The sequence below is a fragment of the Mesoplodon densirostris genome, chromosome 2 (genome assembly GCF_025265405.1).
Source record: "Mesoplodon densirostris isolate mMesDen1 chromosome 2, mMesDen1 primary haplotype, whole genome shotgun sequence".
Lineage (NCBI taxonomy): Eukaryota > Metazoa > Chordata > Mammalia > Artiodactyla > Ziphiidae > Mesoplodon > Mesoplodon densirostris.
This window is the reverse complement of record NC_082662.1, coordinates 36,282,509-36,297,396: the sequence shown is the minus strand read 5'-3', so window position 1 is coordinate 36,297,396 and position 14,888 is coordinate 36,282,509. Positions and strand designations below refer to the sequence as shown.

Genomic DNA, 14,888 nt, shown 5'->3' with positions numbered 1-14,888 from the left:
CCCTCCCCTTTAAAGCCTCGGGGTAGGGAAGGCTTGAGAGTAGTCTGAGACTTCCTCAGGTCGTTCCCGGCTCAAAAACCCTCCATGGCTCCCCACTGCCCACTGAATAAAGCCCTAACTCCTATACCTGGTATTTGACCCCTCCTCAGCTTCTTCTCCAATCAAATTCCCCCTAACTTCATCTCTTCTTGCTCCCAATCCCCTGCACTCCCGCCGCAGGGGCTACTTAGCCTGGCTCTCTGGCTTAAGCTGCACCTCCATGAGCCCGCTCTGGGCATTTGCTTTCTCTTCCCAGGCATCCCAAACTTCCAGGCTCACTTCCTTAGGCTTTCTCTGGTGCTCCCTCTCTGGTTGCAGTTAAATCCGGTTGCCCAGGACTCAGCCATCCAAAAACTAAACTAGCCCACCTGTGAATCTAATATCTGATCAGTGTCAATAGCTTCTGATGAATTTACCTCTATACTGTACCCTCCAGGGATCACAAAGCTTTTACACAAAGAACATCTAGAAATGCAATTTCAAGCAGATAATGGGAGTCTGTTGGGGCAGGTATGATGGGGTAGGGCGAAGGTAAAACTGTTTTTCTAGCCACTCTGCTCTGTCTTCAAGTCCCACCCTGACCATAGGAAGGGGGTTTGATTGGACTTCTGACATCATGAATTAGTACTGTTTATTTAGATAAACTTTTATACACAATCCGTTTTCCTCTGGCCAAGTCAGGAGGGGACCGTTACACCCATTTTACAGATGTGAGTCTTGAGGCTCAGAAAAGAGAAAGGATTTGCTTGGTGATGTTTGACAAGTAAATAGCAGAGCTGGGACTCAGGAGTCCAAATCCAGGGCTCCATCATCAGTCTCTCAGTGTGGTCTAGAGATTCTTTCTCCCCTTCAGCAGTCACTCCCTGCCTGTCTACTGTCTTCGCACATGTTCTTCCCCTTGCCAAGGATGGCCTTCCCTCTGACCCACCTGGTGAACTCATATTCAGCCTTCTAAACCCTGCTCAGCCTGCCCTCTCCCTTTCCTGAAGCTCTCTCCACTCCCTCTCCTTCCTCTGTGGTACAAGTTCTCTCCCATACACATTCTTAACCATGCACACCCAACTTGGTACTGTTGCTGTGCATCTCGCTGCTTCATCCTCTCCAGTTTGGGGGCTCCGTAAGGCTAGCAACAGGCTTGCCTGCCTCTGTCCCTGGGGAAGTGGCCAGCACAGGGCTGGCCTGGAGAAGGAAAGGGAGCCTGATGGTGAGTGTGCCCCATGAGTTGGGTGGGGTGTACCCAGAGCTGGGAGGAGGCATACGCAGTAGACTGGATGTGCTCGGAAACAGGGAGCGATGGAGAGACTTTGAGCAGGGACGTGGCAAAACCCAAAAGGTACTTAAGGGAACACTGGTGTTGGCAGGAAACAGGCAGACTAGCTGCTCATATGTTCATTCATTCCTGCCTTCTTCCTTCACTCCTTCACCCCTGTGTCTCAGCTACAGAAGCCATCCTCAAGATGCTCAGTCTGGAGGGAGACAGAAAAGACAGCAGCACACTAAGAAGCATCGAAGGGTAAAGGAGAGAACAAGCTCTTGGAGGACTCAGGGACACTTCCCGGAAGGTGCCCCATTCTAGGGGTGCTTTGTGTCATCAGAAGCATTTTGGCTTGGTGAGGTGGAGGTGGAGGGAGTCAGGCAGAAGAAACGATCTGAGCAAAGGTACAGATGTGGAAAGTGCTGGTGTGAGGGGTGAGGCTGAGCCTGTAAACTGCTGCCCTGAGGGCCTTGCTAGACAGGCTGGACCTTGCTGCCTCTATGGCAACGTGGGACATACAAACAGGAGAGGGTCAGCACTAGAGGACGTGAGGCCAGAGGCACTGGAGGCCCTGCAGACAGAAGGAAGGGAAGGAGGATGGGATGGCACAGATGGTGAAATCAATAGGACTTCGGGGCCCTTGGCACCAGAGGAGGAGGGAGGTGGCCCTAAGCTTTCCAGGCTGAGCAGCTGGGAGACCAGAGAACTAGGAGCCATGGGCAGGGGTGTGCCCAGAAGGAGCAGGCCTTCCCTTCCAGGGCTTCTGGGTCAGCCAGGGTGCCCCCTCCCAAGGCCAGCACTGGACCCACAGCCCAGACAGAGGACTCCAGGGGTCATGGGGTCAGCTCAGGCTCCTCCTTCCCAACAGAAAGTAGCCCCTCCCTGGGCCCCTCCATAGGGAAAGGGACCCTCAAACTAACCTCAGGATTTTGTCCAGACCTTTGGACTGGGGGGTCTTTCCTTTCACTGTGTCTCAAGTAAGACACGGGTCTAGAAGAAGAAACGAGGTGAAATCAGATGAAATAAGGTGAAATAATACCACTACCACTAAAGGGGGACTTACCGCGAGTTAAGCATGTGCTGAGTATTTCATGAGCTTATCTGGACATTGTATCTCTCATGATAGCACATGAAGTTGGTAGTCATGTTCATTCCGTTTAACCCAGAAGAAAGCTGAGCCTCATAGGCCAGCACCTTGCCTAGGATCACTCGAGGGCTGGTCTACAGTGGAGCTGGTTCAAACCCAAGTTCTCCTGTGTTCCTACCATTCATATTTTTCACACTTACCTGTCACCATAGAGTCACATGTACTGTCAGGAGTGGAGAAAGGCTTCACAAAGGGGGTGATATTACAGTGCAAAGAAGAGGTGGGCATAGATTTCCAGGCAGAGGGCCCAGCCTGTGCTAAAGCAAGGCTTGGCTTACGAACAGGAATGCGGGGATGGAGAGGGGAAGGGAGAAAATCGCGGAGCGAGACCTCCCGTAGTCTAACAAATACTTAAATACCACTTACCACGTAACAGAAGCTGTTCTAAACACTTTACAAATATTAACTCACTTAATCTTCATAACAAACCTATGAGGTGGTTCTATCATTACAGCTAGTTTCCCGAAGTTATCCGGTGGCGGAGTGAGGACTCCAGTCCTTGCTCTTAAGCGCTACCCTATGCCGCTCCTATTTTGTCTCACAGCCGGTACGAGCTCCTCCATTTTGCTACAGGCCGCCGAGGCTCAGAGAGGTGCGCACACTTGCTGAGGGTCACACAGCGAGGGAACTCCCGGGACCCAGAGAGCAGGGGAGACCCTCAGCCACAGCGAGGTGCCCGCAGGGCGCCCTCCCGCCCCACTACCCCGGCCCTGGCCCCCTCCCAGCGGAGCCCCGCCCCGGACGTGCCCCAGTCCCCGCCCCCAAGGCTCTGCCCACCCCTCCTCCCCCGCGCACCCCAGCCGCCCCAGCCAATAGCTGGGGTCCTATAAACGCGAACGTCCCAGCGCTCAGAGGTAACCCCAGCGAGCGTTCAGATCGTGGGCCGCAGGTCCCAGGAGCTAGCTCGCTAGGGAGCGGGAGGCCAAGCGACCAGAGTCGGAGTCAGAGTCGTAGTCGGAGTCTCGGGACCGGAGCCGGAGCCTGATCCGCAGAGTGCAGCCCGCCCGCCCGTCGCCGCCCGCGCACCCGGCGCTGCCAGAGCCTCCGGCGCAGCGCGGCCATGGATCCCAGCAGCAAGGTGAGTCGCGCGCCCGCGGGCCCTCCCCGCCTGGAACAAAGGCGGGGACCCCCGGTCACCCCTCCGCCGGCCTAGGCCTCCCAGTGCCTCCCCGGCGGCCCGGACGCTCTGTGCGCCCGGGGCCGGCGGCGCGCCTCTCAGAGCCATGCTCGGCGCGGGCCTTGAGCGCAGCGCCCTGCCGCTGCCGGGGACGCGGGCGGGGATGGGGTCGGGATCTGGCGGGCGCGTGGGCGCCGCGTGCGTTGTTGGCGCCCCGCAGTGAGCAGCTAGCTTCCTTCCGGGGGCGCCGCGCCGTCCACGCGGCCCGGCAGGGCCGGGGGACCCAGGGCCCGGGCGCGGCACGTCGCTCACGATCTCCTTCTCAGCGGCCCTGCTCCGACTTCTCCCGGGGCGGGGGAGGGGGCCCGAGCGCGGCGCCCATTGGCTGAGCCGGCCGAGCCCCCGGCCGGGCCCCGGCCCGGGCGCTCGGAGGAGGAGGGACCCGCCCCCGCTCGGCCGGCTCGGAACAGATGCTCCCTTTTCCTGGGCGCCACACTGGGCTCGCGGCCTGGTGTTGGGCGTTTTCCGCGGCCTCGCGCAGTCCCCGCGCCGGTCCTCCGGGGTTCCAAGGCGGAGGGCACTCTCTTAAGGCCCGGGCTCCAACCCCAGGTTGCCTGGCTACAGGGTTGAGGCGAAAAGCCTGACTTCCGAGGCCCTTCTTTCCGCGTAGTGCAGGCCCCAGAGCTTTTGCCAGGACCCGGGGAGATGTGCTCTGAGGTGGCACGTTTCCCTGCTCGGGCGGAGCTGATGGCAGGACGGAGAGAGTACCCCAGGGGCCTCCGCCGCGATCCCGGGGGGGCCGAGGGTCGAGAAGGGGCCCCTGGCTGGAGTGGAGTGGGAGTAGCGCGCTCCAGGGAGCTGAGGGACGCGGGACTGAATAGATGAGGACTCTTCCTTCCCCCGGGAGCAAACAACTGCCTAGATACGATCTCTTTTTTTCATCTGTAAACGGGCTTGTCCTACAGGGGATCTTTGTGACTTTCCCAGAACGGTTCCTTTCCGACAAATATTTATTGGTCCCCACCTTGTGTATTGTAGGGCATTGTTTCTTTCCTCCCTCCCTTCCTCTCCTTTCTATAGAATATTTTCGAGTGACTTTTTTCTTTGAAATTCGGCAGGGAAGGCACGAGGATGTCCGTTTTTCCACCTGGCATGGGGGGTTAGCACTGAACTCTGTACTGCCCTTCCTATGGGCTGTGGAGGTGTCCGGTGGAACTGAGCAAGGTCTTGGCTGGGCGGAGATGTGCGTGACGGTGACGCCAGGCTGTACCCTCAGCGGGAAAAGGCTCCTTTATGCCTGATGAATTCAAACAACTTGCTTCACCACCCCGCCCTGGCCTGAAGGGAGACCCTGAGCCCAGAACACATTTCCTGACAGTCATAGGTGAGCCATTATGCTGGGATATAACAAAATAAAAATAAAATGAGAAGCTATTTTAGCTAGTGGTAAGAACGTTGCCACTGCAAAGCTTAAATATTTGCTGTGTTACCTCAGGGCTCTGGCAGGTCACTTAACCTCTCTGGGCCTCAGCTTCACTGTCTGTAAGAGAGGGAAAACTTTTTTCGCTCCTTCAAGGGTAAGAAATGTCTGTTCAGCATGTGATGCAGGACCTGGGTGTTCATCTGTTGAGTGGATAAGTGAATATTCTGAGAGAAGACAGAAAAGTGGAGGAGAAAGTCAACAGTCACTTGTAGTTCACTAGGCTCTGGGCTCAAATGCTTTTCAGTGTCACTGACCCTCCATATATAGCTCTGCTGGTTCAGGGGCCTAGAGCTCGGAGAAGGGAAGTAACTTACCTGAAGTCACACAACTAGTAAGTGGCTGAACTGGATTTGAACCCAGGCCAATCAGAAAGGGCTTTCTGTCTACACTATCCCTTTTCACCATAGACTTTCTTGAATTTTGAGCTGAGGGGAGAGGGTTTGCCTAACTTCAAGGGTGCCCATGTGCCAGCCAGTTCTGTAGCAGGTAGGTGTTTTTCATGCAGTACCCTCCAAACTTTTTTTGTTTTGTTTTGTTTTTGTTTGTTTGTTTTGTGGTACGCGGGCCTCTCACTGTTGTGGCTTCTCCCGTTGCGGAGCACAGGCTCCGGACGCGCAGGCTCAGCGGCCATGGCTCACGGGCCCAGCCGCTCCGCGGCATGTGGGATCTTCCCGGACCGGGACATGAACCCGTGTCCCCCGCATCGGCAGGTGCACTCTCAACCACTGCGCCACCAGGGAAGCCCCCTCCAAACTTTTGATTGCCCGCTCCATCAATAAATAATTTTGGAGCACCTCCTTCCCAGTGGCTTATCTGTATTTATAAATTCGTGTATGTGCACTGTTATAATAATAGATTATATGCCTACATAAAGTAGAAATTTCAAAAGACAAATACAGATAACAGTTATAGTAAAAATTTATTTTTTATTTTATTTTATTTTTTTGCTAAACTTTCTATGGATCATCCTGTATACATTCTAGAAAAAAAGCCCTTCCCCTTTGGAGCTGCTGATTCGATCAGCAAGCCCAGCCCTTATGTGCAAGAGGTTAAACTGAGGCCTGGAGAAGTTATATCACTTGCCCAAGGCCTTGAAACCAGGTGTGTCTAGTTCTGAAGTTCCTTCGGCTATGTTCCTCCTCATCTCCTCAGTTGACTCAGCTGACTTTCCTGCGTTCTGTCGTGCTCCTCTGCGGCTCATCGTGCGGCGTTTAACTGAGTAGGAAGTAGGGAGGAGACAGGTTGAAGACCCTCCTGTCCCAGCCAGCGCTGCTCATGCTCCGTCCTGGGCAGCAGATGAGGGTGAGCCCTGCCCCCAGATGTCTCACCCAGCCCTTTGTGAAGAACTCCCAACGAGTCCCTCCTGGCACCCCAGTCGTGCCCCAGGACTCTGCCACTCCGCCCTCCAGACAAAGGAGAAATGAGAAATCCGTGGGGTTCCTCAGCCCCTCAGTGGTACGGAAGAGCATAGGCTTTTGAAGTCCTGCATTTGTGGTTTTGAATTCCAGCTTAGCTCAGTTGCCACGTCTGCAGAATGATGTCATTTTCATCATTAGAGTGTCTGTATAAGAATTCGGAAATAAATGTGTCTGTCTGTCCCCATGGGTGCTCCATAAATATCCCTTGCTTCTCTGGATTCCCGTGATGCACTGCACCTACCTGGGCCCCAGGTGACCTGCTACCTGGGTTGCAGCCTCTGTCCAGGAGTCTGGCATTTGGGCAACATGAGCTTTTGGGGAGTCCCAGGATGCCCGGGCTGTATCGCTTGGTCGGGTAAATCATTAAAGTTCCCGCTGGCTAGTTCTCCAGTAAGGGTTTTGTCAGGAAGCTGGTTTGCAGAGTAGCCCATGGGTGAGAATGCCAGGCCCAGAGATGGGTCAACTGATGTGGCTGCCCTGCCTCCCCTGTGAGCGTGATAACAAGTCATGATGACATCACAGCCCAATGGAAAATGACTTTTCCAAGGTCACATACTAGCCTCCCACCACAAAACACCTGCCAGCCTTTCTAGGATGGCATAAGAGGATAAAAGAAAGTCCCCAGCAGGAAGGGACCTTCCAGTGCATGGCCCAGCCCTCTGTTTGACAAATAGGAAACTGAGGCCAGAGAAGGAAAGAGGCTTAGCCAAGATAAGGCTGTCACAAAAAATTTGAGATGTTCTTCAGTATTTTTTTTAAAAAACATGTTTTTTTCTGCACATCCCTGTCCTATGTGCCACCTTCCACTCACTCCAAATGAGCAGGAGTTCCCACACTTTCCAGCCTCTTTCTGGGTGCAGTCTAATAGCTGGATTAGATATAATTTGACAACTGAAAGCCTTCTGTGAATGGAAACAAAACACATCCTCATAAAACTATGACTTTGGGGAAGTGGCCATCCTCAGAGCCTCGGTTTTCTTCCGTGTAAAATGGAGGTTCACTCCTCATGGTAGTTGTGGCGAGACTGCCCAGTGCCCTCAAGCAGGGTGGTGGCTATTTTCAGTGGAATGACCCTTTGCACGTCCAGTTTGGGTGTACGGACATCGTAAACATCTCCGTGATGATCCCTGTCCCATGCTGAGCCATTCCGGGACCAACCCTACCTGGCCTGGAGCTGGGTCAACCCCCAATCCCCCTGTAATCAGCTTGTGACTTCGAGGAGCTCAGCTTTCCCCAGTGCCTCCTGGTCACAGGATGTCAGGGCCTAGAGCTCTGCTCCAGCTGCAAGGGTACCGGCATCCAGTTCTCTCCCCCTGCCACCCTGGCTGGCAGAGCTGGGGAGGCCTGGGACAAAGGGGGACCGTGCAGCGTTGGCTTGGGACCTGCAACCTCCCCCCTCCCCCACCTCACTCCTGGGCAGAGAGGTGACAAAGCCACTCAGTTTGGTAACCTGCATCCCAGAATGGTAGAGGTTGAGAAGGCTCCTGGTTGGACCTATGGGCTCAGAGAGGCTGAGTCTAGGCCTGGTCACTAAAACAAACCTCCTGTTGTTACCAGCCTCCTCTGTGGGAGGCATGGAGTGGAGCCTAAGGCTCTGCCATCCAGCCTCCAGGCCAGGGAGGGAGTAGCTCAATAGCTAATGCATAAACATTGGGGTTTTGCAGTAACGGAGCAGGGCTCCCAGACCTTGAACTCGTGCAGAATGAGGGCAGTGTTCACCCTTTCTAAGACTTCAGCACCACCACCTTGCTGGCTTTTGCTTCCCCAGGACCTTGGTACCCTGGAAGGGGAGAGAGCTATCGCCAGACCCCAACTTAACGAGCCTTGGGCTACTGAGGCCTCTGCTGGACAGGACATCTGCCCAGAGCGCCTAGCCCAGAGTTCACCCCCACTATTTTGGCACTGGGGAGTGAGGAGGAAAGGGCTCCGCCAGAAACAGCTCTACCATTTGACCTCAGACCAGCCACAGCTCCTGTTGGAGCTAATTCCCTCAACTGTATCAGGGATTATACCTACCTCTCTAGGTCAGGTTGCAGGGTTTTTTTTTTAAATTACAGAAGTACTGTAATGGAGCCAACTATAGAGAAGCATGCAAAGTAAGAGAGTAAACATCTTCTCCCAGTTGTAATGGTTTGGTGTTTACCCTCACAGACCTCTTTTTGTGCATGTGTATATGTGTGCCGATAAATGGAATTTAGTGTAATTGGATCACGCTTTCCACATAGTTCTGTGCAGTCCAGTGCAGCCCATCCTGTTCACCTACCAATACTTGCAGTGTTTCTCTCTGCAAATATAAGGAAGTGCCATTATACAAGTTCATTATCTCTTCCTTCCTTACACAAAATGTACATTGTATACATTGTTTAGTACTTTGCTTTTTTACCTGGCACTCTTTTCATATCAAGTACATACAGATGTGTTGCATTCTTTCCAATAGGTGCATAATATTCCATTACAAAATGTCCCACCGTGATTAAGAATTAAGTGATTGTCCTCATCACTTTCTTTCTTCATACCACTCACCACCTGATGTATTTTAGGTATTTATTTTCTACCTTTCCACCCTACCCCCTGCTGCCAGCCCCCAACTAAAATATCAAATTCCATATGAAGCAGGGATTCGGTTGAGTTTATTGCTGAATCCCCATTGACTAGAATAGCGTTGGGAACATGCACTCAGGTATTGTCTTTCCTTAGTAATATAATTTCTTATTCTTAGGAAACCTCTCTTATGGAGAACAGGAGGTCTTAGGGGAAGAGGATTTTTCAAGGTCACGCAAGTGGGGTACTTAAACTTGTCTGCTGAGAGTGTTGGGGACCTTTACATATTCCCATGGTCTTATCAAATTAATCTTATCATAGTCAAATTGGTACCCACCTCTCCACTGAATGGGTACCTCTCTGGGGTGTCAGCTTCTCCAGGTGCCCGGGTGCTGACTCAGGGTGTCATTTGTTTGCATTTAACACCTTTTTGGAAGATGATTTGGTTTTGCCTGGAAGGCTTTGAAAAGTCCTGTGCAGCTCGTGTGTTGGGTATGCACTTGGCAATTCAGAGCACCTGGGGCTTAAAGCAGAGATGGGCAAATTTTTAATGTAATGGGCTAAATTGTAAGTAAATATCAGCTCTGTGGGCCATATGGTCTGCTGTTGTAGCACAAAGGCACCCATAAACAATATAGTCTTCACAAACAAGTATGGCTGTGTTCCAATCAAATGTTATTAATGGTAACAAATTTGAATTTTTTTTTTTTTTTTTTGCCAAGCCACACGGCTTGTGGGGTCTTAGTTCCCCAACCAGGCATTGAACCTCAGGCCCACGGCAGTGAAAGCACTAAGTCCTAACCACTGGACTGCCAGGGAACTCCCCTGAAATTTGAATTTAATACAGTTTTCATGTATCACAATATATTAGTCTTCTTTTTTTTTTTTTCCCAGCCACTTAAAAATGTAAAACCCATTCTTAGCTGGCAGGCTGGATTTGGCCACAGACCATAGTTGACCAACCTGGGCTTAGAGCAAAATCTACCCAAGCAACCAAGAGGTTTCTGAGCCTTGGGCCTGGGCTGTCCTGGCTCAAACTGGGCAAGGCCCAGCGAGTTGCTGGAATGGAATTTGACCTATATAGGAAGGAAGGAGCAGATAGAAACCTTGCTTCCTTTGGGGACGAAGCAGGGGAGGACGTGAGCAGGAAGGGTTTGGCAGCAGAGACCCCTCAGTTTGCAGCTTCCAGCAGCCGAAGGCCTCCTGATCATCCGCCTTTTCCACTCTGAGTCTCACATTTTCTCATCCGTGAAGTGGGAGCCATCTTTCCCCCAGAGCCTGGTGATGGTGGTTAAATCAGGATGTGGATGCAGCCCCTGGCACGTTGCCTAGGGCCTGCCCGGTGCTGCTGGTGCTGATAAAAGCGGCAGCTCCCTCTCCTCTCTGCTTTTAAAGACTGATGAGCACCTTCTGCCTCCAGGGCCTCTGCGGGGTGCAGGGGAGGCTCAGCCATGCAGAAGTCCTGACATCACTGGAGGACTTGAAGAAGATGGCTGAGAGGAGTAAACGCCTGAGGTCACCTGAAGGTCAGCCTTCACATGGTTATTACTCTTCTTCTTGAAAAGACCTGACAGGCTGGAAGAGTTCAGAGGGTAAAACGCCTTGTCCAGGAATCCAAAGAACTCAAGTCCCAGAATTGGCTTTTGTTTGCTGAGTATCCTGGGCCCCTACCCTCTGACCTTAGGCTCCCCATCAATCTCATGAGGGTATTACAGCAATTCTGCAGTTTCTTGGGCTTCTTTTTTCATCTCCTAGAATTTTGTTCAAATGAAATCTTAGAAAATTAAAGTAAAAAATAAATAAATTAATAAATAATAAAAAGGGAGCTGTCACGGATACCGTAAACCCCTGCTCCACCCTGCTTAGAACTGGGGACCATGCAGTTACAAGGTCCTTGTCCCATGCTCCAGTGCACCCAGGGCTACTCAGGAGCTGTGGGAGGAGGAAAGGATGTGAGTGACATCTGGCTCATCCCTGCTCCAGGACCCTCCTCCCATTGGGAGTAACCTACCCCTGAATGGCGTGGCCACATGCCCTCCCTCAGCCAGTACTGACTGGGAGAGCCAGGAGCTGGAGTGCGTGCCAGGGAAAGGCCTGGCCCACGGACGCAGGTCGAAAGGCCATGCACGGTGCTTGGCAAGTTACATGACCTGGCTAGGCCACCCGGCATCCCCGTGTGTGGGAGGAGAGGTTCTGAAGCCAACACTTCATCAGTGGCTTCCTGGGAGAAGGAGAGCTCTAAGTGGGCCTCAGGACCCCCAGAATTGGGATGGGGTGGTGAGGGGTGAGGGCATGAGAGCCTCCTCGTGCAGGACCCTGAGCCCAAGCACTTGCTGAACTGAGAGGCCTGGGGCACCCCTAGGAAAATCAGGATTTGAACTCGGGTCAGAGGTCTTTCCTCCACAGCCCTGTGGGTTGGGGTGGGGGACTGGAGAGTTACTTTTAGGCTGTTTCCAGCTCTCAGGGCTGATGTTCCAGTACTCATCAGGGGTTTGCTACATGGTCGAGTTCAAATCTGTTAGGATGAACACTGTTCTCAGAGAACAGATACATGCAGAGCCAGCTTTGCCCAAAAAGCTAATTTCAGAAGTGATAGGTTTGCTTTGTATACATATTCAGCGCTGCACCCTACTCTGGGCACCCTAGGTACCATTCTTAAGGAGTTCCCAGTGTGGTGGGTGGACAGCAGATGGGTATTCCCAACTGCCTGGAGCAGAAGCTGGAGACTGTAGAGCACACAGCAAGGGCAAAGGCCTGGAACAGCACGGGATGTTCTAGGAGGTAGCCCCATCCCCAGGGGTGGTGATAGGGGGCCCTGGTCACAGATTCTGGACTCTCCCTTGCTCCTCCACCCCTATAAAAGGCTTCCACAGAAAGCCGTGAGCTGTGGGGCTCATACCCCTTCTTTAAGGCATCACCAACGAGTCCATCAGCTTGGCACCTAAATATATACATGTTGAATCAATGGACTTCATCACCGCCTTTCAGTTCCAGCCACGGGACTGGTAGGGGCAGATGGTGCCATGGGGACTTCCCATTCCTCCTTGATTCAGCGAACACCTGTCGAGTGAACCCTGCCGGCTCCATGATGCAGAGCTTGACAGCAAGCCTTAAGGGAAGGCACTCTTATCCCCATTTCTTATGTGAAGAAACTGAGACCCAGAGTCAGGGCTACCTCTTATCCCAACTCCAAGGTGAGGGAAGCAGCTCGATGCCTTTCAGCCTGGGTCTCCTGATTCCAAGTCCTGTCGTGAGCACGCTGGGTGCGGCGGGGGCGGTGGGGGCGAGAGGTGGTGGGTGCTGCTTGCCTACCCAGGAGCGGGGGCCATGCTCCTCCCCTGGATCTAGCATCCAGCTACACTGAGCACCCCGTTAGATCCGGCCTTGCAGAGCCCCCCCTTCTTCCCCCTGCACGTACTGTTCTGTCTACCTGGAATGCAGTCTTGCCACCGCTTCTCCACTTGGCAGACTCCCTGCATGTCCTTCACGGCCCAACTCCAGTGTCACCTCCCAGGAACCCACCTTTGATTGATTGTCCCAGGCAAAATTACAAGTCTGTCCCTGCAGGGCTCCCGCAGTGCCCCGGTTGAAGCTCAGACCACACTAGCCTCCCCTTCCCAATGGACCTGATGCCTCTTCCCTGATGTCAGGACCGGGGCCCGGGGCACGAGTCACTGAGCCTTTTAGTAGTTCTTGATGCAGCAGCCTGCCTGGGTGGATGTGGATATAACCCAGCCGGTGGGTAGGCAGGTTTTCTAAAGCAGAGTTTGACCTTGACCTGCCAAGTGGCAAAGTCCAGCCGAGGGCTTTGTCCTTGGCTCCCAGCAGCCCCCACTCTCAGAGGCACAGCTGCTCAGCAGGGCCCCAAGACTGACTTCAGAGGCCCAGAGACCCCTGGCACACCAGAGCCAGACTGGAGACGGGGCTGTAGTAATAGTACTGTCTCCCAGCAGAGCCCCTTCTGCGAGGGCATTCATGCACGGGCACGATTTTTACCAGATCTGCATATCATAGGTATCATTTTTCACTTCTATTTTTATTTAAATGGCTGTGTTCTAAATAATATGAATTATTATTTGTAAAAAATATTTTGAATAGGTGATACATTCATGTGGTTCAAAATTCAAAAACGTACAAAGGGATATAAAATGGAAATTCTCCCTTCTACCCTGCCTCTGCCACCCAGATCCCCAAGGTACACTGTTACCTTTCTTGTGCATTCTTTTAAGGAAGTAGATGTGTATATTCTCCCCCATCCTAGCTTTTTTTTTTTTTTTTTTCTTCCCACACAAAAGGTAGCATACAACACACTGTTCTGAAGATTTGCTTTTTACTTAATATAACTTGGGGAGTATGCCAAATCAGTACCTAAAGAGCTTTCTTTGTTAGGTACTCCATTATATAGCTATGCCACATTTTTTCAAATCATAGGTTTGCATTGCTAGTTTTATATTTATTTGAGTGTGTACTAGAAAAATATATACCTTGTATACCATTAGTATCAGACAATGGCCAACCTCAAGGCCAGTCCTGAGCCGTGACACATGTCACTGACCAGGCAGAAAGTCCCCACATGGGGGTTCAACAGCCGCTGTCATGCCGTCCTTGTGACATCCTCTTACTTAATCCCAGTGGTCACCCAAGGAGTTGGGCTTTGCCGGGGCCCACCAGAGGAGGCCTGTCAGGTGCTCACCACCCACTCGGAACCAACAGCCTTGGGTCTGAAGGCTCCCTAAGGAGTTGAGAGGGAGGCTCTGAGGGGTGCTGGGCAGGGTGGGCCGTGACAGACAGGATTTACAGGGAGTGCAGCCCGCTGGGAGGAAAGCCCCAGCGTCTAGGCTGAATGTCCAGAGTTTGGCCAGGAAGGAGCCTGTGGGAAGGAAGGATCCAGCTCTCCCTTGACAAGGAATGGGCTCTGAACTCCTGCTGGCTGAAACCTTCCTCTTAGCCTCTGACGTAAGAACCTTAGCTTTCGCAATCGTTGGCCTGACGGCTTCTAGAGAATGAAAAGACCATACTAGGAATGTGTCTGATTAACAGCTAAGCCCAGCGCTATCTGTGAGGATCTTGAAGTCAGGGCTGCTTCTGGGTTCTGGGGTCGGGGGAGACCAAGGCCATCGCCAAGCTGAGGTTCTCCCCTCCACAGGTAGGTGCGGCTCAGGATCTGTGCCTCCACCCCTCCCCTCCAGTGCCCAGCCCCGTGTGGTGCACCTGGTGAATGCCCGCCCGTCATTTCTTTGGCATCCCTCCCCGCGGGCCCCGTTCTTTCCGTCACTTAAGGGCCTGCCTTAACTGTCATACATCTTGGCTTCTTCATTTTAAAAGCAAACGAAAGTCCTCTCCCTAGCAGGGCACCTTGCTCTCCCCGGGCCCTCCTGCCTGCTGGCCTCCTCCCTGCCTGCCGCCTCCGGCCCTTGGCTTCCAGGTGACAGAATCCCAGTGCCCTTTTTCTCCCCCAGCCCTCTGCCCATTGGAAACACCTTGACCCAGCACTCTTACTCGCCTTGTGTCATGTACTTTTCCAAAGCACATTCCTGGCTGGTATGTCATCTGTGTCCCCACAACCCTGGGAAGCTCGTGGTCTGGGGATGGTTGCCCCGAGCTTCAGCCTGGCTCTCTGCAGACCCCTGAGTAAGCTGGAACTTGTCTCTGCCTCAGTATCTGCCCTGTGAATGGAGGCGAGGGTTTGCAGACAAGCAAACAGACGGTCCGGGAGGAGTGGGGAAGGGGACTCACCTGCTGGAATTCACAGAGCAAGGAGGCAGGTGGGCTGGAATTAGAAGCCAGCATCTTGGGCTCCAAATCCAGGGCACTTCGCCCATCCATGCCACTCCTGCCACGTAACTGGGCCCCCCTTGCCTTGGTTCCTGGGCCTCCCAGCCAGAGAG

The 14,888-nt window shown here is 53.0% G+C and overlaps 2 protein-coding genes across 2 annotated transcripts in view; one reads left to right on the top strand and one right to left on the bottom strand.

Annotated features, from left to right (window-relative positions):
- The first annotated feature begins 3,251 nt into the window (after nucleotides 1-3,251).
- The window catches only part of SLC2A1 (solute carrier family 2 member 1), a 28,504-nt gene continuing 16,867 nt past the window's right edge, over nucleotides 3,252-14,888 (top strand). The window contains exon 1 of the mRNA XM_060089644.1: nucleotides 3,252-3,519. Coding sequence (XP_059945627.1) covers nucleotides 3,502-3,519 — 18 coding nt within the window. The 5' untranslated portion in view covers nucleotides 3,252-3,501. The remainder of the gene's footprint in view (nucleotides 3,520-14,888) is intronic.
- The window catches only part of ZNF691 (zinc finger protein 691), a 77,828-nt gene continuing 73,508 nt past the window's right edge, over nucleotides 10,569-14,888 (bottom strand). The window contains exon 7 of the transcript XR_009531124.1: nucleotides 10,569-10,751. The gene's annotated coding sequence lies outside the window, so the exon portion shown is untranslated. The remainder of the gene's footprint in view (nucleotides 10,752-14,888) is intronic.